The 25,257-nt window shown below is 39.3% G+C and overlaps 1 protein-coding gene across 4 annotated transcripts in view; it reads right to left on the bottom strand.

Moving 5' to 3' along the window:
* The window catches only part of SLC4A4 (solute carrier family 4 member 4), a 345,711-nt gene that overhangs the window by 93,155 nt on the left and 227,299 nt on the right, over window positions 1-25,257 (bottom strand). For all 4 annotated transcript variants that reach the window (XM_032334538.1, XM_032334539.1, XM_032334536.1 and 1 more), the window contains exons 9-12: window positions 18,543-18,630; window positions 16,100-16,254; window positions 15,362-15,481; window positions 12,807-12,981 (exon numbers count right to left, since the gene is read on the bottom strand). In XM_032334538.1, the coding sequence (XP_032190429.1) occupies window positions 12,807-12,981; window positions 15,362-15,481; window positions 16,100-16,254; window positions 18,543-18,630 (538 nt within the window). The remainder of the gene's footprint in view (window positions 1-12,806; window positions 12,982-15,361; window positions 15,482-16,099; window positions 16,255-18,542; window positions 18,631-25,257) is intronic.

The raw sequence follows: 25,257 nt of genomic DNA, 5'->3' as shown, positions 1-25,257 counted from the left end.
AAGAACTATTTTCACCATGTTTTGATATGTTACTCTTGATAATACAGAAATTTTAAAAATAATCTCAGGCACTGAATAATTCCAGTTCAACTCACCAGAATTTGAAGCAATTTAGAAGGTGAACTATCAGAAACCCCTTTTCTGATTTATTATATTCAGGGTTCATGAAGATAAAAAAAAGGAAAATAATATGTGGGTGTGTGTATTTTTAATTGCTGCAACTCACAGAGACACTTCTAACCCTGATTTCTCCCTGCCTCTACTATTTTTCATTCAGTTCACGAGTACTGCGTGTGGCTGAGCTCTGAGGTGTGGTGGAACCAGGCAGCACAAAGCATCCCAGCTCCATTTTGCTTAGGATTTCATCTCCTTCCATTTCTGATCAAGAATCCCCCACCGCTGAGGAGCAGAATGAGCAAAGAACCAGCATTCAGGAAATCTAGAGTCTAGACTTTGTTCTGTCACCAAAGAGCTGGCGATCTTGGAATGTGACTTAAAGTTTGTCGATTCTAGTTTCTTCGAAACATGGGGTAGATGCAGTTTAACAAGGGACTCTGAAGTCAAAAAACATCTCAGAGTGAGACTAGTCTCTACCATTTACTCAATCAATGACTTTAAGATATGACAGTTATTATACGTATTAGATAATACACGTAAAATGTTCAGCATAGTCTCCAATATGTAATGCAATTTTTATGAACAGTAGCACAAACATAAGGTATTTGTTTAGACAGAAGAGGGAAAGCTGACCTAGATGATTTCCAACATCTGCCCAAGGTGGCTTGGCATAAACAGAACGTTCTGGAGTCGGGGATATCTGAATTAAATCCCAGGTCCACCAGTCACCAACCTCTCCACATCCTAATTCTCTCTTCTGTAAATCAATTGCTATTTCACGGAAAAATAATGTGGACTAAGAAAGACAATCATATATAAAGAGCTAAGAATAGAGATACAATAAAACATGGGGTTTCTTTCTTTCTTAATTCTCATCCCCTTCTTTTCCCAGCCTGCCTCTATTATTCCTCTTTTCATCAAAAGAGGGAAGAGATGGAGAAAGTCAAAAGGAGTGACATGAAAAGAAAAAAATGAAGACTAGTCCTCATGGGAGAGACCTCTTTAAATCTTTAATATTTTCCCCAAACAAACCCTAAATCAACAGAAGCCTTCAGGAGCAACACTACAGCCATTGAAAGTTGCTTCTTTTCATTCCTTGTGTTACTAAACACATGGAATCAGCTATAATAAGACAGAATAGTTTGTTTTACTTTACAGCCATGAAGTCAAAACCCACATCCCAAACAATTTATGAACATCTTTCTGCTTCTATCAGGATTTGAAGTTAAACGAAAGATGGTCCCTATTTTACAAAACAGCCAAGAAAATCAGCACAAGTCTATGATAGAAAAATCAAGCATAAAAGAAGTTGGACCATAAGAACAAGATTTTTAAAAACAAAACAAAATAAAATTCAACCCTAATTGGTAACACCAGCATTTTTGGTCTTGGAGCCACCAGTGATCAGGGGCCCAAGGCCACCATACTTGTCAGCACCATTGTCCAACAAGCACATTCAAAAGATGATGAAAGATCAAAAATTTTAAAAAAAACTATGCTGTCAATTTTGACTTTACTGCAATTCAGTATCTTCACAGAACAGTAAAGAATGACCCTTCTTGTTTTATGTCCTTTTCATTAAGGAATTCATTATTTAGAATAATCATCACAACCATTTAGGGAGTGTGGACAGCAGTAACAGGAGACAAGCAGCACAAATGCCCAAGCAAACAAAACATTTTCTATGTCTTTGACTATTTTCAACCAAGTAAAACTTGGAAGATAAAATATTTTGGTGGCAGTAAATGATAAAGTATTCACTGACTTCATTATAATCTTTCAAGCTTCTCAAAAGAAACTCAACTGTTTCTAACCATAAAAAGAGACTTCAGCCAGTGTTGTGGTAATTTATACCAACTGTGTAGAATGCTGAATAATAAAATTAAATATCTCTAGGTCTGTCTTTGAATCTGAAAGTTAGCCGGGAAAAAAAAAAAAAATGATGCAGTCTAATGCCATTTAGACATGGCCACTGGAAATAGCAGGCAGACCTGAATTATCTGCAAGAGTTCTGATGGCAGGTCCCCAGCAGAAAGCCAAGCCACATGATTAGAAGTAAAGTGAAGAAATAATGCAAGTCTCCAAATCAAATTTGGGTCACATGACAATTAGCCGGGAAGCTTTTTTTTTTTAAAGGAAAACAAAAACAAAAACAAATACTGATTCTTTACCTCTACCTTGAACAATTAAGTCAAGATCTCTGAAGATCTGGCCTGGGGAATCAGAATTTTTTTTTTAAGTTCCCCAAGTGATTCTCATATGGCTCAAATTTGAGGTGCACCCATTCAAAAAATCTCCCTTCCTCTTTCCAAATCAGAACCACCTGCTAGCGTTTGTTAAGGTCCAGTTACACAGAACATTCATCTACACTGGGGAAGAAGACTGGAGAGTCAGCCTTTGTTGTTTATTTCACCTGTGTAGCTATAGCCTATAAATCAGTGATCTCTGTCCTGACAGATCACAGCTGTCAAACCCTTATTGTCATCTATTCTGCCTAAAAGTGCTTTGTTGTCATAAACAGGATTTCTCTTTACACTGCCCAGCAAGAACTGAAGGAAGCGGTAAGACTGAAAGACAAATTAGCTCCCTGCTTGAAGAAAAGTATGAGCCAAAACCTTCACCAAAGAGCCACTACTCCAAGTCTGATAGAATGGATGGGCAAGATGGGGAGGCTCTATGATATCTTTTTGTTTGAAGAGCTAGATTATGTGCCTGGATCATCTGAAGTGCCAAAACATCAAATGCTAGGATAACCTTACACAAAAAAATCAATTCCAGATGGATAAAAAAATTTAAATGAAAACATAAAAGTACTAAGATATGTGGGTAAATATTTTTCTAATCTTGGAGCAGGAAAGCCTCTCTAAGTATATAATGAAAATAAAAAACTATAAAAGATTGAAGAATTTGACTACACAAAAATTAATATCTGTATAGTGAAAGAAATCATAAGTGAAAAGACACAGGATAGATCTGGGAAAAATATATTTGTCATATTTCTGATAAGAAAAAATATACTATTACACAGAGTTCTTATGAGTCAATGAGGAAAAAAATCAAATGCCTAAAAGGACAGTATTCAAAGGACACAAATACAAACAAGTATATTAACAATTGACAAACAAGTCAAGAAAAATGCAGAAGGATAATCACCCTCGCTAAAAGTCAAAAAAATTTGAAATGACTATGAATGAGCTAATATTCTCAACCCACTGAATGGCAAAAATGAAAAGATGGGACAAAATCTTGTTTTTGCAAGAGTGCATATGAGTGGGCAGTCTTGTCCATTATCGGTAGAAGTATAAACCGGTATAACCTTCTGTGAGTATAACTTAAAACAAATATAAAAAAATAAAATAGCCTCAGCAATCAGACAACAAAAGGAAATTAAAGGCATCCAAATCGGCAAAGAAGAAGTCAAATTATCACTCTTCGCAGATGATATGATACTATATGTGGAAAACCCAAAAGACTCCACTCCAAAACTGCTAGAACTTATACAGGAATTCAGTAAAGTGTCAGGATATAAAATCAATGCACAGAAATCAGTTGCATTTCTCTACACCAACAGCAAGACAGAAGAAAGAGAAATTAAGGAGTCAATCCCATTTACAATTGCACCCAAAACCATAAGATACCTAGGAATAAACCTAACCAAAGAGACACAGAATCTATACTCAGAAAACTATAAAGTACTCATGAAAGAAATTGAGGAAGACACAACGAAATGGAAAAATGTTCCATGCTCCTGGATTGGAAGAATAAATATTGTGAAAATGTCTATGCTACCTAAAGCAATCTACACATTTAATGCAATTCCTATCAAAGTACCATCCATCTTTTTCAAAGAAATGGAACAAATAATGCTAAAATTTATATGGAACCAGAAAAGACCTCGAATAGCCAAAGGGATATTGAAAAAGAAAGCCAACGTTGGTGGCATCACAATTCCGGACTTCAAGCTCTATTACAAAGCTGTCGTCATCAAGACAGCATGGTACTGGCACAAAAACAGACACATAGATCAATGGAACAGAATAGAGAGCCCAGAAATAGACCCTCAACTCTATGGTCAACTAATCTTCGACAAAGCAGGAAAGAATGTCCAATGGCAAAAAGACAGCCTCTTCAATAAATGGTGCTGGGAAAATTGGACAGCCACATGCAGAAAAATGAAATTGGACCATTTCCTTACACCACACACAAAAATAGACTCAAAATGGATGAAGGACCTCAATGTGAGAAAGGAATCCATCAAAATCCTTGAGGAGAACACAGGCAGCAACCTCTTTGACCTCAACCGCAGCAACATCTTCCTAGGAACAACGCAAAAGGCAAGGGAAGCAAGGGCAAAAATGAACTATTGGGATTTCATCAAGATCAAAAGCTTTTGCACAGCAAAGGAAACGGTTAACAAAATCAAAAGACAACTGACAGAATGGGAGAAGATATTTGCAAATGACATATCAGATAAAGGACTAGTGTCCAGAATCTATAAAGAACTTAGCAAACTCAACACCCAAAGAACAAATAATCCAATCAAGAAATGGGCAGAGGACATGAACAGACATTTCTGCAAAGAAGACATCCAGATGGCCAACAGACACATGAAAAAGTGCTCCATATCACTCGGCATCAGGGAAATACAAATCAAAACCACAATGAGATACCACCTCACACCAGTCAGAATGGCTAAAATAAACAAGTCAGGAAATGACAGATGCTGGCGAGGATGCGGAGAAAGGGGAACCCTCCTACACTGTTGGTGGGAATGCAAGCTGGTGCAGCCACTCTGGAAAACAGCATGGAGGTTCCTCAAAATGTTGAAAATAGAACTGCCCTATGACCCAGCAATTGCACTATTGGGTATTTACCCTAAGGATACAAACGTAGTGATCCAAAGGGGCACGTGCACCCGAATGTTTATAGCAGCAATGTCCATAATAGCCAAACTATGGAAAGAACCTAGATGTCCATCAACAGATGAATGGATCAAGAAGATGTGGTATATATACACAATGGAATACTATGCAGCCATCAAAAGAAATGAAATCTTGCCATTTGCGACAACATGGATGGAACTAGAGCGTATCATGCTTAGCGAAATAAGTCAAGCAGAGAAAGACAACTATCATATGATCTCCCTGATATGAGGAAGTGGTGATGCAACATGGGGGCTTAAGTGGGTAGGAGAAGAATAAAGGAAACAAGATGGGATTGGGAGGGAGACAAACCATAAGTGACTTTTAATCTCACAAAACAAACTGAGGGTTGCTGGGGGGAGGGGGTTTGGGAGAAGGGGGTGGGATTATGGACATTGGGGAGGGTATGTGCTTTGGTGAGTGCTGTGAAGTGTGTAAACCTGGTGATTCACAGACCTGTACCCCTGGGGATAGAGTATTATGCCTCCATCAGAAAGGATGAATACCCAACTTTTGTAGCAACATGGACGGGACTGGAAGAGATTATGCTGAGTGAAATAAGTCAAGCAGAGAGAGTCAATTATCATATGGTTTCACTTATTTGTGGAGCATAACAAATAGCATGGAGGACATGGGGACTTAGAGTGGAGAAGGGAGTTGGGGGAAATTGGAAGGGGAGGTGAACCATGAGAGACTATGGACTCTGAAAAACAATCTGAGGGTTTTGAAGGGGCGGGGGGTGGGAGGTTGGGGTACCAGGTGGTGGGTATTATAGAGGGCACGGATTGCATGGAGCACGGGGTGTGGTGCAAAAATAATGAATACTGCTATGCTGGAAATAAAAAAAAATAATAAAAAAATAAATTAAATATTAAAAAAAAATAAAATAAAATAAAATAAAATAATCCTATCCTGCAAACATTCTTCTAGGGATTTTACTCTAAGGAGAAAATTACAAAGAATTAAAACATAGTTAAACACCAAAGTTTGTTTATAAATGAGAAAATCTGGGAAAACTGAAAATGTACCAATAGGGGTTTTATTAGGTAATTATAGGACATGCATCATCATGTGTAAAGATAATGCTCAAGATCCACACTAAAGTGGAAGAACTCCCAGGAAAAACTAGTCATGTTATGAAACAGCAGGTATATGATCTCATTATATACACTCTTTCTTATACATCAATCTATTTACACATGTATCGCAAGATACACAAAAGATGTTCACAAAAATGTTAATAATGGTTATTTCTGAGTGATGAGTTTAAGGGAAAAACTACTTTTTATTGTAGTTTTTCTGCATTGTTTGAGTTTTTTTACAACACATAATTATATCTTATTAAAAATAAAGGTATTTCAAAATAATTTCAAGACAAACACGAGGTAGTTTTAGAAGGTCAACATTTGGGATTACCACCTTGCTCAAATCACTATCCTCTTCTAATCACCAAGAAAACAGAGTTGACAAAGGTCTTTCAGTTGAAAAGCCAACGAAATATGTTCTAGTAAGTGAAAAATTTGGTTACATTTGACTTAACCTTAATCAAACAGGCTTAATTCAGAACTTGCACATGAAGTGAAGTAAATTCTTTAAGTTCCTTCCTGGGAGAAGGAATAGCCAGCATACACGCTGGAGCTTACTTTGTCACTAATACACATATATTTTTTAAAGATTGTATTTATTTATTGGAGAGGGAGAGAGAGCACAAGCAGAGGGAGTGGCAGGCAGAGGGAGAGGGAGGGGGGCAGACTACCTGCTGAGCAAGGAGCCTGATGTGGGGCCCATCCCAGGGCCATGGGATCATGACCTGAGCCAAAGGCAGATGCCTAACCAACTGAGCCACCCAGGCACTCCAATACACACTTATTTTTGACTACCCAAACAACCCACCTATATCATTCCAACAGACTATCTCTCCCTAACTTTTTCAAAACTCTCCTATGTTTCTGGAAGACTATTTCAGGCAGATTAACAAATCACCTTACACTTACATTACATTTCCACCTCAAGAAAGAAATGCATTTTGGTGCCCAAGTGCAACATTTAGGGAAGCTGAAATTCCTATACTTTCTTCACTATAATGAAGCAATTGCTGTTATAAAGTACACATGATAAACTTCATAAAGAAGTGTCTATCTTACAGAAGAAGATCTATGTGAAGAAGAAATGATACATTTCCAACCTCAGCAGATTGATTAAGTATTCTCAGCACAGCAGTATGTTAAAATAAAGCTTTAAATTTGGAGATGCCAGCTATAAATGTTCCTTATTATGAGACAAATTTCCTTAAAATGTGCTCTGTTAGGCTCCATAAATATCACAAAATTCACAGAATTCTAAAAATCTTACTGTATCCTTTTGCTAAAAGGTTTGTGAAAATAGGATTATATTTACTCTGGGGAAAGAAATTAAAATTACTTTCTTCACTCTAGACTATACTCAGTCATTCACAATCAACAATGTGGATTTGAGCTAAAAGATTTTTTTTTTCTGTGTTCCATAAAGCTAAAAACAACTTTAAAAAACACAAAGACTTGCCACAGAGTATCAAAAAGTGTTCCCTCTATGGGTAACTTGTCCATAGACTAAGCTATCCATAAATATTTGTTAAATCAATGTTTAACAATTTAATCACACGTATCTAAATGAACAGAACAGTAAGCCCGCTTGGCAACCAGGAATATCAATGCAGTGCCGTGAGCTGGATGCACAGTCACAGAGCTGAGTTTTGGAAAGGACACGCTTCTAGGATGTTGAAGCTGAAAATGCTTTGTTTACTTCAGAGCACGGCAAGGGGACCAGAGCATTATTACAGTGAGACAGACTGAGAAGGATAATAAGAGCGTTGCATGTTTCCCAGACCTCAGAGACCACATGCTCTAGTCTTTTGTTGTTGAACCACAGGAACAGGAAATAGGCACAAGCCAGGGATGGATCCTAGATAAATCTAAGGCCAACTCTGGGCCAAGTGGTTCAGTCAACCCAGAGGCCCAAGCTAAACTTTACTCTCTATACCTAAGGAATCCATGAACACACCCTCTGAAAGCCTTAGAGTCCTCTCAGAGCAGCCTGATATGTCCAACGAGTGTGCCAAGTTGGGAAATTTGTAGTCATCTAGGAGGCCATGATCTACTGATTATAATGGAAGCCCCCGTAGCTTTGACTGTTCCATTTTAACTTCAGTCCACGGGAAATGATCCATATGGCTCCCAAGATCTGCTTCTAATGATGTGAAAATAGCTAGACACACAAGTGTGTATGTGGGAATACTAAACATACATCTATTTTATTACTATTAATATTCATTATAATTAATATTACATATCTAGATTTCAGCTCTGAAAGAAATGCTTTAATGTAAATTTCTGTCTTCAAGCAGGCAAGACCTCCTGCACAGAAGCTGGCAGAAGAGTCTGCTTAAACAACAACAGTGCAGTGACTCATCTGTGTTTTCACAACATGTTTGCACCAGCACCCATGTCTATTTGTAGCCTGACAATAAAGGCCCTATTTGTGAACCATCTCTGAGCTGTCTGCCTTTAAAAGCAAGGACACTATTCTCGGTTGACTCATTTGAGCTACTTGGGCTTTTCAGAATAACCTGCTGCCACATTATAAAGGCATGTGATATAACTGAAGATTACTTCAGGCTACGCCAATGTTCTGCTTAGTCTTGATCTAGTGTTTCGAAAATCAAATAGACCGAGAGGACTTTACCCCCTAAATAAGCCCACTATTTTCCACTACTGGTACCTCTTGGGGACACAGAAAAAGAATGCCTTATCAACACCCTAAACTGTAAATACCATCAGAATAGGGATTCTTATCTATTTTGATCACTTATCTGTATCCCCAGCACTTAAAAGAGTGTCTGTCACACAGTAGAGACTCAATAAATATTTGCAAAGGAATAAATCAGCCTCTGCCATACACCTGGGAAATGATCTGAGACTTAGCACGAAATCCATACAATATTTTGTTGTCCTGATGCCATGTCAAGATTTCTCCTGCTAGAGCCTCAGAACTTCTCTATACTCAAGGACATGCTTTTTCGGTACTGAGATGCTTTTCAACACATTAAGTCACCTTACTCTCTAGTTCCTAAAATAGATAAAACCAATAAAAATCTCAATCTGAGTCATCTACCACTGCAAGAAAATCTAGAACAATGACTACAGGTAAAATTTTTCCTATTAAAATACTGGGATATGTAAAATCACTGTAAAATGACTGAGTTGGGGAGGGGAAGTGTGGCACCCTAGCTAGTCAGTTCCAGTTATACAGATCATTTTAGATCTATAAATCCAGGACTTGGCTCTATACACCTTCACTAATAGCACTAGTTTCCCCAGAAGAAAGAGATTAGAGACTATTCAGTTCAACAAATATATATTAACGATCATTAATGTCCTATCCTTCTTTTTCAGTGTTTCTGCCACCCACCGTGACTTCTACAAGTACCAAATTACAGTACTTGGCCAATACGTTCTTCAAAGAAAAAGACAGGAACTGAGAGAAAATTAGGCACGTCAATATTCCAAAGACCTAAAACACTGAGTTCACAGTTTCAGTGAAATCATCAATAGGGGTTACAAAATCTATCAATAAAATAAGCAGAATATGTCTGGCAAACATCCTCCTAGGTTAGAAGCTGATTCATTGAATTAATTTGTATGTGGGAATATAAAACATACATGTATTTTATTATAATTAATATTCATTATAATTAATATTACATATATAGGAGTGACTCCTAGGAGTGACACTCAGCAAATGGTCCTTTTAGCAGAGAACCTAGCATTCTGATGCGCTGAAAGCATTTATGTTTCTCCTAAAGGCTGCAGAACTCAGAATACTGCTTACTACCAGCAAGGCCCTTCCCATGACATTCCTCACTGAGGAGATACCCACAGTAACTGCATATATTATACAACAGAATCCTTTATTTTCTCCCAAACTTGCACATATGGAAATTAATTCACCTCAGAGAGATCAACAATAGACTTTAACAGATTTCTTCCTCATCTCAGATGTGGCGTTTTATTTATTTTTTTTTAAAGATTTTATTTATTTATTTGACAGAAATCACAAGTAGACGGAAAGGCAGGCAGAGAGAGAGAAGGAAGCAGGCTCCCCGCTGAGCAGAGAGCCTGATGTGGGACTCGATCCCAGGACCCTGAGATCATGACCTGAGCCGAAGGCAGTGGCTTAACCCACTGAGCCACCCAGGCACCCTCAGATGTGGTGTTTTAAAGCTACGTCTTATGAAGCTGGAAAGGGGTTCAATTCAGTTTAAAAAGCCAATATAATAACATAAAGGAAGTGTTGTAATTTCTCCATCTCTATGAAAAGAACATTCACGGAAAGCTACGTGTTGAAAAATTATCTGCACAAGAAAGTCTCCATCTATTCTGAAAGACAGAAAGAACGTAGCTTGCCACTCTCTCAAAATCACAGCTTTCTTTCACTTTCCTACCGTGGCTGCCTGTCTTACGTTCTTCGTGCTGGCCTCATGGTGCTTCCCAGTCTCCCTTCTCCACTTGTTTTCTTGAATAATCTGATTTAGTTATCATTATGCTATCACTTGGAGGAAGAAAACTGCACAATCTGGATATAGAGCAGACTTATAAAAATACTATTACTAACATCACTGTTACAGTTTAATTTATTCATTCTTATCTTATGAATAAGGGGGAAACACCCCATCAGTATATTTCATCTTTTTGTCCTACCACGCTTGGTTTCTATTCCCCACACGGCAGGTCTCTCCTGGGGACATAACACATAAGTGTTTCCTGGCCAGTGCAATGTTATTTTTAAAATGTTAATTAGCTCCAAATATTTAAAAATCACTAGATTTCACATAAGAAGATTTGCGTTTTCAGCCTCTTTTTGAAAATCAGAAAGTGAAATCATACTGAGCACATATTCACATGGAAACAAGCAAAGCTGAGAGGCCACTGGCCCCTTCCAATAGGGCATGAGCTCTCAAGGGTCACCACAGTCCCAGCTATGAGAAACCAAGCTAGCCACGAGGAAAAGTCATGGTCAGAGTCCTTAGTCCCCAGCCTTTCCAGACATCCCAATCTAGGCACCAGACCTGTGACTAAGAAGCCTTTGGGTGACTCTAACCCCCAGCTGCCACCGCACTGCAAATGTGTGAGGCCAGAGAGGGAGCCACCCCAGATGAGTCCACCCACCAACCCCCGAAACCTGAGAGAAGCATAAAGTGGCTGTGTCAAGCCTCTAGGTTTTGGATCCATGTGCTGTGTGATAGCAGATAAGGGTTAAGAGATAAAAACGTTCTTCACTGACTAAATGCAATGGTTTTAAGTGACTTCCCCTTGTCACTTGGGCCAACATAGATGTCCTATGTCCTCTCCATCACGTTTTTGTGTTTCGGCAGAATCTAAAGCATGAAGATGTACAGAAAAGAAAACAAACGTAGAAGAAAAGCAATTTTTTGGAATCAGCTGTATTTTTTCTTTCTTTAATAAGCTGGCTGGCAGCACTGACGAATGTCACATAGGTTAATCAGTAATAAGCTCGAGTAGAAGGACGGGGTTTGGAAAGGGCTTGAATCTGCTTCTTTTCATAAGAATATCAGCTTCAGGAGCACCTGGGTGGCTCAGTCAGTGAAGTGACTGACTCTTGGTTTAGGCTCAGGTCATGATCTCATGGGTCCTGGGGCTCCACGCTGGACAGGGAATCCGTTTGAAAACTCTCTGCCCCTCCCCCACTCGTGCTTGCTTGAATATTCAATCGCTCCCCTCTCTCTCTCAAATAGACCTTAGAAAAACAAAATACCAGCTTCACTCACTACTCCGTACTCAGCACCTAGCACAACGCTTCTTTTTTTCTTAGCTTTGTACGTGTTTTTCTGATTCATAGAGGGCATCCAATATCTCTTTTCTACCACAAAAACTTTAACACAAAAGGAAGGCAAATGGCACCTGCTGAGTAACCAACAAACTGTGCTTTGTACAAATTAAGTCAAGCCAGGGTCTTCACAGCTTAATGGCAGGCAGATTCAAGAACAGGAGAAAAGGGCGCCTGGGTGGCTCAGTGGGTTAAGCCGCTGCCTTCGGCTCAGGTCATGATCTCAGAGTCCTGGGATCGAGTCCCGCATCGGGCTCTCTGCTCAGCAGGGAGCCTGCTTCCCTCTCTCTCTCTCTCTGCCTGCCTCTCCATCTACTTGTGATTTCGCTCTGTCAAATAAATAAATAAAATCTTTAAAAAAAAAAAAAAAAAAAAGAACAGGAGAAAAGACTCTTAACTTCCATTCCTTAAAGCTGAGCTCTACTGATAGATATGCAAATTCGACCTCAAGCAAATCACTCAATTTTTTGATGACTGTTTGCTCATGTGTAAAATGAAGCTAATCACACATTCTCAAAAAGACTGTGTTCATCAAGTTCAACAGAATATGGTCTGTGCACTCAAGGTAGTAGGAGATCTAAACCTGGTGCCCCACACCAAATTCAAGCAGCTGAGACGCTTTTGCCCAAACAGAATTGTATATCCTCATTTCCTTTCCTTCTTCTCCCCACTGGTGACTCAAGCCAGATTTCATCGAGCTATTTTTGTAATTACTAAAATGCTGGAAATATAGCAGCAGGCCAGAAGCAAAGTAAAATGCAGCATCCAGCAAAAGAAAGAAAATCACGCTGAGTAACTGAAAGGCCATCTGCTTCTCGCTGAGCTGGAGGGGTGAGGAAGGCAATCTGGGCTGTACTATTTGTGTCTCCCCCAAACCAAACCCACCTGCATGTTGTCAGTGGCATCCCCAAGCAGTCCTCCAAAAGTGATAGCATTAGTTACAGTTGCCAGATAAATGAAGAGAATTGCTGAAAGCGCCTGAATATTTAAAGCATCATAAAAATCACTGGCGAAAAATGGTGCTTTCCTCTTTATGTCCTTAATGAGTCCACCACAGAACCTGGGCAGGGAGAAAGCAATCATGTGACAATGTAAAACAAATCGCCATCAAATTAACCCCGAGATAACTTATGAAGCCACAAAAGAATTTGTATTCAAAGGGTTTGAATCAACAAGCTCTACTTAACCACTTCAGGGAAAACCAGAAAACTGTAAAGAATACATTCATTTTCTTCGATCTGTCTCTGTTGTGGTCACTAAATTGGGTGTCACATTCCCTAAAAAACAGACAGTTGGTTTTTAGACGAGAGTGAATTGTGTAGATAAATTAGGATTTCTCACTGTTTGAAGAGAAACATCCAAACGTGTGAGCACAGCATGTGAGGCCCTTTATAATCTTGCCATAGTTTCCTTTCCAGCCCCATTCTTCATCCCACAAGTGTTTACTGAGCACCTCCGATATGCCCAGCCTGACTCCGGGTGCTGGAGACGCACCAGGGAACGACACAACACAAACACCTGCCCGCAGGGATTTTGATTTCTAGATTTTGATTTCTAGATTTCTAGAAGAAGTCAAATTCATGGTACTAAAAATCAAGGTAAAAATTAAGTGGGGGAGACGGTTATGAAGTGCTAGAGAAGAAATGGCTGAAATATTAGAGTGTCCAGAACGGACCTCCAAGTGGGGGACTTTGGGATAAGGTCCCAGAGGAATGAAGGGAGGAAGCCAGGCCAGTATGAGGAGGAAGAGCATTCCACACATGAATAGGTCAGCTGCCTTATTTGGGCATCAATCCACCTACCCTCCCAAGCAAACCTCAAATCTCAGCTTTCCCCATGATCTTCCTGCTGTCTAGGAGGCCCATCCCCCAAATTCAGCAGCTCTCTAAAGTCCTGACCCTCCATTTAGAGTTCAGATTTCCACCGCAGGCTATCATACTTTATCAGGACTACTGGGGTGGGGGGAGGGGCTTCTGGCCCTCGCTGCCCTCGGTGGTCTACTCCCGTTTTCTTGGTAGGCACAGGGCTGAGCATGGTACCGGGCGTGCTGCACACACTCAGTGCATTTAGGAAGAAGGGAAATATACAAGCATGGACTTCTATTATTTATTTATTAAATGAAGGAGTTGAATTTTTAAAGACATGATATAATTCTATATGTTGCATACCAATGAGTTCATTTTCATAAAATTATTTTTAAACTGTCAAAGAAAACAGACATAAGGTATTAATCCTATCATAATTACTATTATTTATCATTATCAAAACTGACTTTCCTAGTGACCTACACTTTGTAAAAGCGGTCATAAGGTTCACAGCAGATAAGGCAAGGAATTCAGAAATCCATATTTCCTCTATTAAAATGTTTCATATCTTGAAATAAACAAATAGAGAACGAAGTTGAATCCTAGAACTCATACCTACAGAAAATGAAAAGGATGCTCATACTAAAAATAGTTTGTGAAGAACTATTCAGGAAAAAAATAGGGGGAGAGAAGGTTTTGTGTTCTCTATTCTATAAGAAAAAAGGGACAGGAAATAACATCCCCTCAATTTCAGAGAGAAACCCAAGTAGTCATCAGAGGAATAAAATCATTTTATTCGGATTCAACTGCATATTAAAAAGACATACTTTTGTGTTTCCAAAAAACCCTTGATGTCCTTAAAAAGTTCTATCTTCATAAAACGAGTACCCTACTTAAAATTTTACTTAATCCAAAAGGAAATGGAAAATCTAACAGGGGAAAGAAAAGGAAGTTGTATCATAAAAGGAGACTTACAAAAGCAATTGGAAAACCTGAATCCCCAGCTGCAGGCTAGGAAGACTATGACCTGTGGGTCCCTCATGTCTATAACCTGTTCCCCATTTGTAAGTAAATGTACAGGGAAGGGATGGAATCCCAAAAGCCAAATGAGGAAGACAGGCCCATGGCTGTCTTGCGGCTATGCACTCACCCCCACCCGCAGGCCCGCTGACTTTCTAACACCTCCTCTCTCACTTCATGGCCTGGATGCCAACCCACCACGTACCATAGGCTCTTTGCTGTCTCCTCTCCCCATCCCCGTCTGCTGGGTCTGTCTCCGTACCGTCCTTCAGGACTTTCCTCACAGGCTGCACTTCTCTGCAAAGTCTTCTCGGACCACCCTATTTAAATTGGAATACCTTTCTCCCATCACCAAACTCCCTACTTCTGCTTTAGTTTTCCCCAGAAAACCATCACCAGGTATTTTCACCTGCTCAGTGTCTGTCTCCCACTCCTACAAAGGAAGACCCAAAAGGACATGGGGTTTTTGTTTAATTCAATGTTGTGTCCCCAGCGCCTGTGACTAATCAATATAAAGGTCTATTGGCCGGTGATTCAAATGCCAATAGGAAGATGAAGGGAAATGAAGATCTCAAGAGAGCCTCGTCATGAATGTCAAAAGAATCCATCAGTTACCGTCCAGTTCGCTGCAATTCTTCACAATCCGCGTGTCCCCCTCCTCCTCCTCCGTGGCCTCCATCATGGGGTGTGTCCCCATTCATCTGAACATTCTCTCCACCTGAGTACATATTCTTTCTAAGCAAGACAACAGAAATCGAGAGAATTATGAGTTTATTTTATTCATCTGCTTCTTAGCTGTGTCATGCACTAGACTGGTGAAGAGATTGGGAGAAAGTTCATTATATCCTTCTGCCACCCTGGCAGGCAATTCTTAAAGGGTTATATTTAGAGGGAAGACAAATGACTGATGAATAAAAAGCTGAATGAGTTGTATATTATACAAGAGGAGAAACTGCCTCACCTAGAAAATAACAGATTTCCAGAAAATGACTTCTCCAAAATTATCTCACCCAATTTCTTGAAGTCTATAGGGACTCATCTTAAGGAAACTGATCTTTCTACACATAGAGGAAGTCCCCAACACATTCTCCAAAAATCTCTGCGGTGTATTCCAATATCATAATCTGAGATCTCTAGCTTGCAATCACCGAATAAAATAACAACATACACCATTCATTTTACAGTGTCCACGAAATGCCAAACCAAAACACCTAAGCCATTCCTTTGAGAGAATACATCAAGTTAAATGGGAACCTGAAAACACAGTATTAGGATAGTCACCTGACCTCATTTCTTTTTCTGTACGAAGCCTCCTCCCCAAGGATGAAAACTCCCAATTGCCTGATAATTTACCTTTTGTCAGATGATGGAAGACTCTTGGGAGGCTCTATCCTGATTGCTGGATCCCATTCTCCAGGGGGAAGGACAATGACTTCATCTAGGAACTCATCGATGCCAGCAATCAGGTCCTGCCTGTCTTTTGCTTTATAAGCAATGTCATGGAACACCTAACGGATAATAAGAGATGTGCTGATCAACAAGAGAACCCTCTATGTGCCTCTACATGCCTCACATGCCTCACAGCATGGTGAGCCTGAAAAAGGCAATCTATAATCCATTTTGATATTTAATATATATTCAGTATAATCATATTCTCATACTTCCTATCAGCTTGTCCCAAACTATTTTGCTATTCTGATTGTGAACCCAAAGAATATAAGTAGAGGCATGAGAAAACAGCTGTGTTTCTTTTATATGTTTTTTATTTTTATCAATACTGCAACACAACATTGCTTTTCATCTCCCACTGGTAGGCACCATTCCTGCTATAGCTGCTGTGGAAGCCAGATGAAAATGGTTTGGAGAAATACACAAAAGAGTCATTCTCTGAAATCAAAACGACTGGGACAAACCATTGCTGGTAATTCAAAAAGGAGAAGTTCAAGCTGAGTGTTAAGATCGGGTTAAGACCCAAACATTGCAACTCTCAAACACACAAATAATGTCAGCTATTAAAGGAAGAAAAATCCAAGTTATACCGGTAACACATAAAGCAAAGGGCTTTAAGCAGGTGATCGTCTGTCTAACCTTTTAGCGAGGCAACAACTAAACCATCCAAGGCAGCAAATGCGTCTTGTCTTTTATATAGATAGCCAAAGAAGGAGCTTCCAGACGCACATAATCCTCTTTGCCAACCAGCCCATTCTTCCAACCTAGCTGATGATCTGAAAAGTCCTTTACACCTTTTCATACCTCATAAGTCAAATTCTTTAGTCTTCAGGAGAAAAACTGGCTCCTGCTTAACATCCTTGCCTATGCTTAAAGACTGCTACTAAATCTCTTCTCTTCGACAACAATTTTTTAAAAGCTGTCAAACAAATAACATGTCACGGTCTGGGGGTTGAGGTTGAGGGCAGGGCCATCCAGGGTGCCAGCACCTTGTCCGCCGCGGGCTCGGCAACTGCGGAGGCTAGAAAGTCAGAGGGTCACTCTTCCAGCCGCCCCCGAAGATAAGGACTGACAGTTTTGACCAATGAGATAGAAGGAAAAAGCTGTCTGGAAACCTTTAGGATACCTGTTAAAAGAGACAGCTCCAGCTAACATTCCCGCCCCCTTTTTCCTGCCTTGAATATGGAAGAGATGGCTGGGGCTCATGGCAGTAGCCATCTTAAGACCCCATAGCAAGAGCCTTGGCTCTAGATTTATTATGAAGCGGTGATGTTAAACCAACTCTGGCTACTGCCTACCTCCAAATTTCCTGACGTGTGTGAAACAAACAAACAAACAAACAAAAAGCCTCCCCGAATAGTTTAAGCCGCTATAAATCAGATTTTATTTTTTCTGTCACTTAGAGCCTAAAGCATTTTTCACTGCTACATCTTAGGAGGAAGGATTTTTTTTTTTAAGAAAATATAAACATACAGAAATCAATAAAAGAACTCCCTGAGGGGCTTAGTTGCCTCAAGGGGGAAAACCAGCATAGCTATGCATCAATGCTCTTGGTCTCACATTAAGCAACCATGTGAGTAATCACCAAGCTGAACTACCATAACTAAATGCCCTATTCTCCACTTAACACATGGAGAAGCTAACAATCAAGTAATAAAGCAAAAATAAAACGTGGGAAGATAGTAAGCTAAAGAGACACAGAGGCAGAAATCAATGATCCCATATCCTAATTGTATTTCTCCTACTGAGACTAGGGTTTAGGGTTTCATTGTGTCTAAAACGTGTGTAACAACATTCAAGCTGTTATGAGAGTAAGGTTGTAATTCCAAAGTACTAGATACTCTGCAGTAACGGTTGCTACGGCATTTTAGTGTGTGTATAATTCCTTCCCACAAGATAAGAAGACCATAAAAAGAGGTCCTTTCTGATACCTAAGGAAAAAATGCATGATCCATTTCATTATGCGTTACTTTATAGAACCCATTATTTCTGATGTGATATATGGACACCTGAACTCCCAGAATGAATATGTTCAACATTTTAAGAGATAAAGCTTAAATTAATACAGTGATGTGAACTTTTTAAAGAATATTTCACATACATCAGTTTGAAGAATTACAATGCTTAGAAAAAGAAAAGAAACTATATCTTGTTCCAGCATAATTTTTTTTTGTTGTTTTTGAGAATTGTATAGAGATCAGCTATCTGCCATGAATGGCTGTGCCTCATGTCATAGAGAAGACTGGTAGCCACATAATCTTAACTGAATACATTGTGACAGCCAATTCACAGTACAAAAACTATACAAGTGGGACGTTCACAGATCACCGTGTTCTGGACCGCCTACCTCATCAGACATCAAGGTGGCGATGGCTCTGCCAATCTCATGGTAGGACTTGGCTTTTCCCTTAGGACCTAAGAGAATGAACAAGAACCTAATGGAAGAGGAAAGAAGCAAAAGCTATAAAACACATTTCATCGAAGTTAATTTACATAAAACTGAGACACGTTTATCTTGGTTGATAAAAAGCGCAGGTCTAGAATTCATCTTTAAAACAAAGGCAGTATTCTTGGTAATGTGACAGATGCTCTTTCAACAAACTGTTGTTTCTCTGGAGGCAAGGGAGAACTTCACATGGAAACCTTGAGAAGTTTCTTACTGAGCCAGAGAACTTCACATTGGGAGTCATTCAATCTCCTTTTTTTTAAACTTTCTTCCCTCCCCATTTCTACTGAATTTCAGAATTTTGAAGAAAACCCAATAAGCACAATAACCAGAAAGACGTAGGACATCTTCAGATTTCTCTGACTTTTCCTTACTCAGTATGAACAATGACAAATGATCCTCTCCATACTTTTAAGAAATATTTCTGCTCAGAAGTGACTGGAGGTCAGCAAAAACCAAATCCTCTATAAGTAAGCCACATGCTGACAGCCAAAGTAAAGAAAGAGAAATATGAGAGAAATATTCAAAAAAAAAAAGCATCATTCTCAGACGGTTAAAATTCTTTTCTGGTTGCTCTCATTTTCTTTCCAAACTTGCTCTCTTGATAATGCACACTCACTGCTCTATAGTAAGTAGGTCCTGAAATTTGCAATAATGAGCTTATCCCCACTTAGGTTGTGTCTTGACCAGGGAGGGAGAAACCCACTAAGTAGTGACTAAGAAAAAAATAAATAAAAGGCAACATGGATACATCTCTGCCTTGCTTATGATCATAGCTCACCGAACACATAGACAATAAGGGCAATAAACATGATCACATCACGTTTGCTCAGCTTTTTAAAGCTTGCAAAGCATATCACATTCATCACCTCATTTAAACTCCATATACCCTTTTGCAATAAAGACAGGTGTCCTATTCCCATTTAATGGTGAGGATGCTGAGGCTTGAGGAGGTCGGTGGCTGAGCCAAGATTGTGCCTAGTAAATGAGAGAGAGGAGACAGGCCTTCTCACCTCCAGTTCTTCTTAGCATACAATTCTGCCTAGTATTACCTGCCCAACCTACAACTTTCACAGGTCACCCTGGTGAAAGATGTTATGGATACTTAGTTGGGAACAAGAAATCTTAGGTAAAATTTTATGGGACCAGGGATAGTGTGGGAATTGCTTAATAAAATTTTATTTTTTACTTATTTATTGAAATACCTTACTTCATTTTTTTAAAAGAGTTATTTATTTATTTATTTATTTATTTGACACAGAGAGAGAGAGAGAGAGAGACAGACAGAGCAAGTAGGGTGAAAACAAGAAGCAGACTCCCCATTGATCAGGGACCCTGATGTGGGGCTCAATCCCAGGACCCTGGGATCATGACTTGAGCTAAAGGCAGATGCCTAACCAACTGAGCTACCCAGGAACCCCTATATGCCCCACTTTAAATAAAAATGGGTTGACAGCAAGTACTCTTCAAAGTGTTACAGTTTGCTCCAAAAATCCCTTGAATAAATAATTTCTTCTTTTCATTATAAAATTAAATCCAAAAGGGAAAGGGGAATAAAACAGAAATTAAGAATATAAGAAGGTATCTCAAAGTTTGAATGTTTTGATTTTATACCGAAATAACCATAAAACTGTTCAATACTTATTTGCTTAGAAACCAGTTCCGGCATGAGGCGGCACACTCACTTTCAAGTGTTATCACAATAGATGAAAAAGCAAAAGCAATCGGCAGGCACGAAAGTCTGTTCAAGTATGAAGGAAGTCATTATTAAAATTGGATTTTTAGTTCTTCTAATTCTGAAGTTCAATTGATACCAAAACTTTTCTTTGTTCGAAGTTGGACCTTAAGTGTATACCACTACGTATAGTATTATAAAGTGCTTCCTAATGGCAGTAAAATGTACTTTGCTAAAGGGACAGATCACTGATTTGAGTGCAACACATGCAAAAAAGATTTAACCACTAAAGCAAAATATAAATCCAGTTACAGATTTACATCAGTACTCATCACATTCCGCAGTCCTCTCTGCCTGTCAAGCAATGGCTAGCTGTCAGGGCGGTAAGAACATAGTTTTAGGCAAAGGGGACTGATGCAGGGCAGCAAGAGAAAATATCAAACATCTGGATCCTTTACCTGACACATTTTTAAATAAAGGGTTTCCTTTACCCACCATCTTTTGCTATTTTAATGTGTCTAAACACTAATGTTTCAGTAAGACATAGTAATTAAAATCTTTCCGGAACCACTCTGTACCTCTTCCTACCTTGCCCTACATCTCCAACACCATGACAGTTTGCAAATACACATCATGGAAATACATACACATGTATCAACTGACACATGAATTAATTATCAGGTTGGCTACATGGCAACAAAGCCAAAAATACTATTTTTTTAGAAAGTGAGACAAATACTCTCAGTTATTGGTAGTCCTCAATAAACTTTGGCAGATGATGTGTAACTATTCCAAGAGCTGGGAGAGTAACATACCCTCTAATTTAAGCCCTATGAGATGAGGGCATATGTTTTCTGCAAATATTTACTTTAGACTCTGCTGACCAGTACCAAAGAACGAATAGAAGTGACTAAAATATATATTATAGGAATAAGCCCAATATATGAGAATTATATTATTTCAGTAACTTAAATATAAAGGTACAATTTCTCTTTCCTGGATAATGTAATTTTTCCTTTAAAAACCCAGATATATATTATATGTAATATAAAATATTTATTAATACATGTATTTATTTATTTATTTATTTATTTATTTATTTATTCTTTAATGGAGAATCAGTTCTGCCCAACAGAAACAAAATGTTACATATCAGTGAAATTTTTCCATTACTCCAGCCAGGGACCATTCAATAAATTCAAACTTTTAAAATGATAGAAGAAATCTAGCCATCTGTAGGTAGCAGGAAACATCACCTCGGGTCAAGAATTTCCTCTGTAGGAACAGAAACCCTTAAGAACCCCCTAATTTGGACTGCCTTGGTGAAATGGCAATGAGTGGTCTGGAAAACTAGCAACACAGAACAACTCAACAAGTTAAAGTTCCCTCTGTCTGAAAGATGTTCTTTTCCCTTTAACCCTCAAAGAAGCAAAAGCTGTTACAACTTTTATGATAGAAGTATATCTTGCCAAACTCAGCTTTTATACAACTGAAAACTCCTTTCATGACCCAAGCTGTTTTTTGTCAATGGACAGATGTTATTTTTAACCAGAAGCTTTTTTCTTGATTAACAAATTAGAGTAAACATCACATTTGTGTGGCTGGAAGGGCACAGCCATGTTGACAGCTGGGGAAAATAAATTAATTTATGTTACTGAGTTCTTTTTATCCACTCATAACCAGAAATAAAGCCATAGTTAGAATTTTTGATAGTGCTAGTTGTCTCAAGAATCTGCATGAGGCTCCTCTACTCTTGTGAGCTTTTTCACAGACCTAATTATGCCTGGGGAGGGTGCCTCTAGCATTCTCCACAACAAAAATAAGTACCAGATGATCTCTGTCCGGAACCAATGGACTATACTCACATTCACAAAATAATTATAGGCAGAAACAGGGCATAATATCAGAAAAAGAGCCAGCCTTCCTAAACCACTCAATCTTTTCAGAAAGGATGTGCACCCCCCTTTCCTGATATATCACAGCTATTTCTAGAATAAACTCAGCATGTACCAATCGTTTACTCCCTGCTCTCAAAACAGCAGTGAATCAAATAAGCCATTATTCATATTTAGCGGCTTTGGAAACCATGGCTAAACCGTAGCTTCCACAATAGATAAATGAGGACCACAAACGCACCATAACCAACCACATTACATATGGTAAGCAGCAGCTAGCGACTGAACTGTTGGACACGACAGGACTGAAGTAGCGGGATCTCCATCCCAATCCCTAAAATGACATTTTCTATGGTTTTGATAATTAAGCACAAACTGCTGCTCTCGGGCACATCACCATGTATCACATAAAATAATATTAACTGACAGTGATATGGAAAGGGTAAACATTCTAATTTTGTAGAGGACCAGAACTTACTGAATAGTATTTGCCTTAAATGTGAAAATCAAGATCAGAAAAGAGCAAACTATCAGGGTCTTTTATTTTTCTTCATGGGAAGACCTTACCCGTACTTTGTTCAAATCCACTCTACATAGCTCCTTAGATTCTCCCCAAAAGCCTGGCTTCAAGTCAGAAATCTGCAGTTCTGTTTCTAGCACTGAACATGGTTCTCCCCGTCACCTCCATGTCTCAGCTGTGAAATGGGAATAATACTACTTAACCCCTACATCGCTCATAAATAGGAGTGAGTGGCAACCTCCGTGGACAGACAGAAGATGACAGCGAGCCAAGGGTCCACAAGATACTGGGAGAATCATAAACCTGTCCTAACAAGTCGCCAAATATCAAAGAACAGTTTGTTTGCCTTCACATGCATGGCAAGAGGGTCCCTAGGCAGGTAGCATCCACCCAGCTGGCACCAGTCCAGGTCCAAGCACCAAGCTCAAGTACATTCAGCCAGTAACTAACTAGAGAACCTTGTTGCTACATATAGCTGCTAGATCCAGCTTCTTAAAAAGTGCATGGCCATAATATTACTTATTACATAGAGTAATAACAACAATCATAAATGTAAGAGCATAACTTTCTTCCTCCTTCTCAAGGAAAAATGACATTTAGCAAATGTCCACAAAACCAGACTTTTCAGGTCTCCCCGCGGTAGGACAGGAGAGCGCCTTAAAGCACACCACTGAGTACAGAGGCAGTCCTTCACAATGACTACCGGGCTCCTTGTGGGATTTCCTTGATTGGATTTCACAGGATGTAGCCATTGTCGATGGCCCCACATTACTCATACACAAAAAGGTTAATGAGACTCCCTGCTCAGTGATTACAGCATGCGCTGGATCAGGGGACAGCAAATGGATAAAACTGTTTCCTGGAAAAATGTTAACATGCTTGGCTATATTGTTCAGATTATTGCCCTGAAATAGTTTTATGGCATTATTGAATTACATTCCCTTGAACTGCCGAGCATCTTTTGTTCATTCAAATGATGCTGTCTTTCACCTGCAGACTGGAAACACTCTCCTGCACAGAAGAACAGAATGAGCCAGACGGGAGCAGGTGATAAGAGATACACAAATGGTCGCGATTTGCTGCACAAGGAACTCCTGTTCTTGTTAAATAAAAATAGTCTTTCTTGGGGCGCCTGGGTGGCTCAGTGGGTTAAGCCTCTGCCTTCGGCTCAGGTCATGATCTCGGGGTGCTGGGATCGAGCCCCACATCTGGCTCTCTGCTCGGCGGGGAGCCTGCTTCCTCCTCTCTCTCTGCCTGCCTCTCTGCCTACTTGCGATCCCTCTCTCTGTCAAATAAATAAATAAAACCTTTAAAAAAAAATAGTCTTTCTTGTAGCTTCTAGAGAAAAGTAGTAAGAAAAATGAAAACGCAAGAGCAACTTAACACTTCGTGACGTGTTTTTGTTGTTGTTTTTTTTTTCCTTCAAGCCCCAGTAAAATTAGTCCAAAGAGACATGAAAGAAACCATAGGGGCACAAGAGCTGGACGTCAGCCATGATCTGAGTCAGCGAGCAGCCCAGCAGGTGGTTGCTCAGGTAGACGTGCAAGGCTCCGCTGCAATGTTTTCAAGTGAACAACCAAGTTACGGAAAACACGAATTGTGATGATCCCATTAAATTGAGTAAGTTATGATCATTTCCTGTCCTTTGCCATTTGTCCACTGACTGCCTACTAGTATTATTCCCATTTTAAGTGTCTAAGAAATAGAAGAATAAGGAGAAAATACCTGTATGAAAAGAAAAAAAAAGAGCCTGTCATCTATGACTCGGGAGGCCACAAGGAAAGGTTCTCATTTCTCTCCCAACCTGGCTCAAAGCAAACCCGGAGCCCCTTGTCTCAGGGTATGAGGCTAAGACCATCTGAGATCACTGAGGAGGAGTCACAACCTTTCTTGCTCACGTGAGGAAACCTAAAAGAGATGGAAGTCACCTGTCCTTGCCCATAAAAAAGCACCCACCTCACATGATAATTTTATGATGTCAACTTGAAGATTACAAACTTCTCTTTAAATGTTTCTTTAGCACAAGCTGAAGTATTAACTCCTGTTTACCTACAGCACTCGGTAAGTCTAGCTTCGAACTCTCGAGCTCAGCTGCAGGGTGGATTAGACTGGTGCAGTGGGGACGTGGTCGTAATAATCCTAATACGCTCCCTTTTAGAATCAGAATTGATGTGATACAACACAAAACAATAAAAGTGTGCATATTTAAGTGTGCAGCTTAATGATTTTTCTATATGTATGCATATATATATATACACGTAGTCACATATATATATTTATACACACACATGTGTATGTATGTATGTATATGTTACCAATTATCTGATAAAATGTAGAGCAACCCAAAGCAACTCTGACCTCTGAAGCATTTACCATCTGTATGACATTGGACAAGTTACTTAAATTCTCGGACTCAGTTTCTTCATCTGTAAAATCCATATACTTAAAGTTTAAACTTGAAAAATATTATTATGAGAAGCTGGCTAAGTCAGAGGGGCTCTTGATCTCAGGGTTGTGTGTTCAAAC

Source organism: Mustela erminea, chromosome 2 (assembly GCF_009829155.1).
Source record: "Mustela erminea isolate mMusErm1 chromosome 2, mMusErm1.Pri, whole genome shotgun sequence".
Lineage (NCBI taxonomy): Eukaryota > Metazoa > Chordata > Mammalia > Carnivora > Mustelidae > Mustela > Mustela erminea.
This window is presented reverse-complemented; position numbering and strand designations above follow the sequence as displayed.